Here is a 576-nt window from a genome sequence, read left to right on the forward strand (position 1 = left end):
CTCCCTCCCTCCCTCCCTCTCCCAGTCTCTCTCTCTCTCACTCCCAGTCTCCTCGTCTTTCTCTCTCATTCTCCCTCTCGCCCTCTTTCTCTTTCTCTCTCTCTCTCTGTCTCTCTCCCCCTCTCCCCAACACTCTCTCGTCTCTCTCTCTGTCTCCTTCCTCCTCTATTCCGCAGCAATCTGTTATCTGCGAGCCCCTCGCACTCACCAGATGTCGGACCCCATTCCAAGTGTGGTACGCAAATGGGAAACAGACGGCAAGCTTGCCAGTGAAGATGAGTGCAGACGGTAACTCCAGACTTCGGATCACATCGAAGTACAGGGAAAATTCCCCCGGCAGCGTCAGAGCAGCCACCGCAAACAGAGAGACTCCTGCAGCGTTCACCGAGGCAGGTGGGGGGGAACAGAAAGTAGAGAGGAGGAGAGATAGGAAGTGGGAGGTGGGCACAGACAGATTGGGGGGAATGGAAAAAAGAGTGAGTGTAGGAGGATAAGAGCTAAAGCCATGGGGTGGGGGGGGAGTGGGGGAAAGGGGGGCGCGGGCGGAAGAGGGGGAAGGGGGGCGCGGGCGGAAGA

At 57.8% G+C, this 576-nt stretch overlaps 1 protein-coding gene across 1 annotated transcript in view; it reads right to left on the reverse strand.

Moving 5' to 3' along the window:
* The window catches only part of sdhc (succinate dehydrogenase complex, subunit C, integral membrane protein), a 2,444-nt gene that overhangs the window by 1,038 nt on the left and 830 nt on the right, over positions 1-576 (reverse strand). Inside the window, exon 2 of the mRNA XM_048594882.1 lies at positions 209-497. Within this exon, the coding sequence (XP_048450839.1) occupies positions 209-497 (289 nt within the window). The remainder of the gene's footprint in view (positions 1-208; positions 498-576) is intronic.

The sequence above is a fragment of the Rhincodon typus genome, unplaced genomic scaffold, assembly GCF_021869965.1.
Source record: "Rhincodon typus isolate 14 unplaced genomic scaffold, sRhiTyp1.1 hic_rhity00016363, whole genome shotgun sequence".
Taxonomy (NCBI): Eukaryota; Metazoa; Chordata; class Chondrichthyes; order Orectolobiformes; family Rhincodontidae; genus Rhincodon; species Rhincodon typus.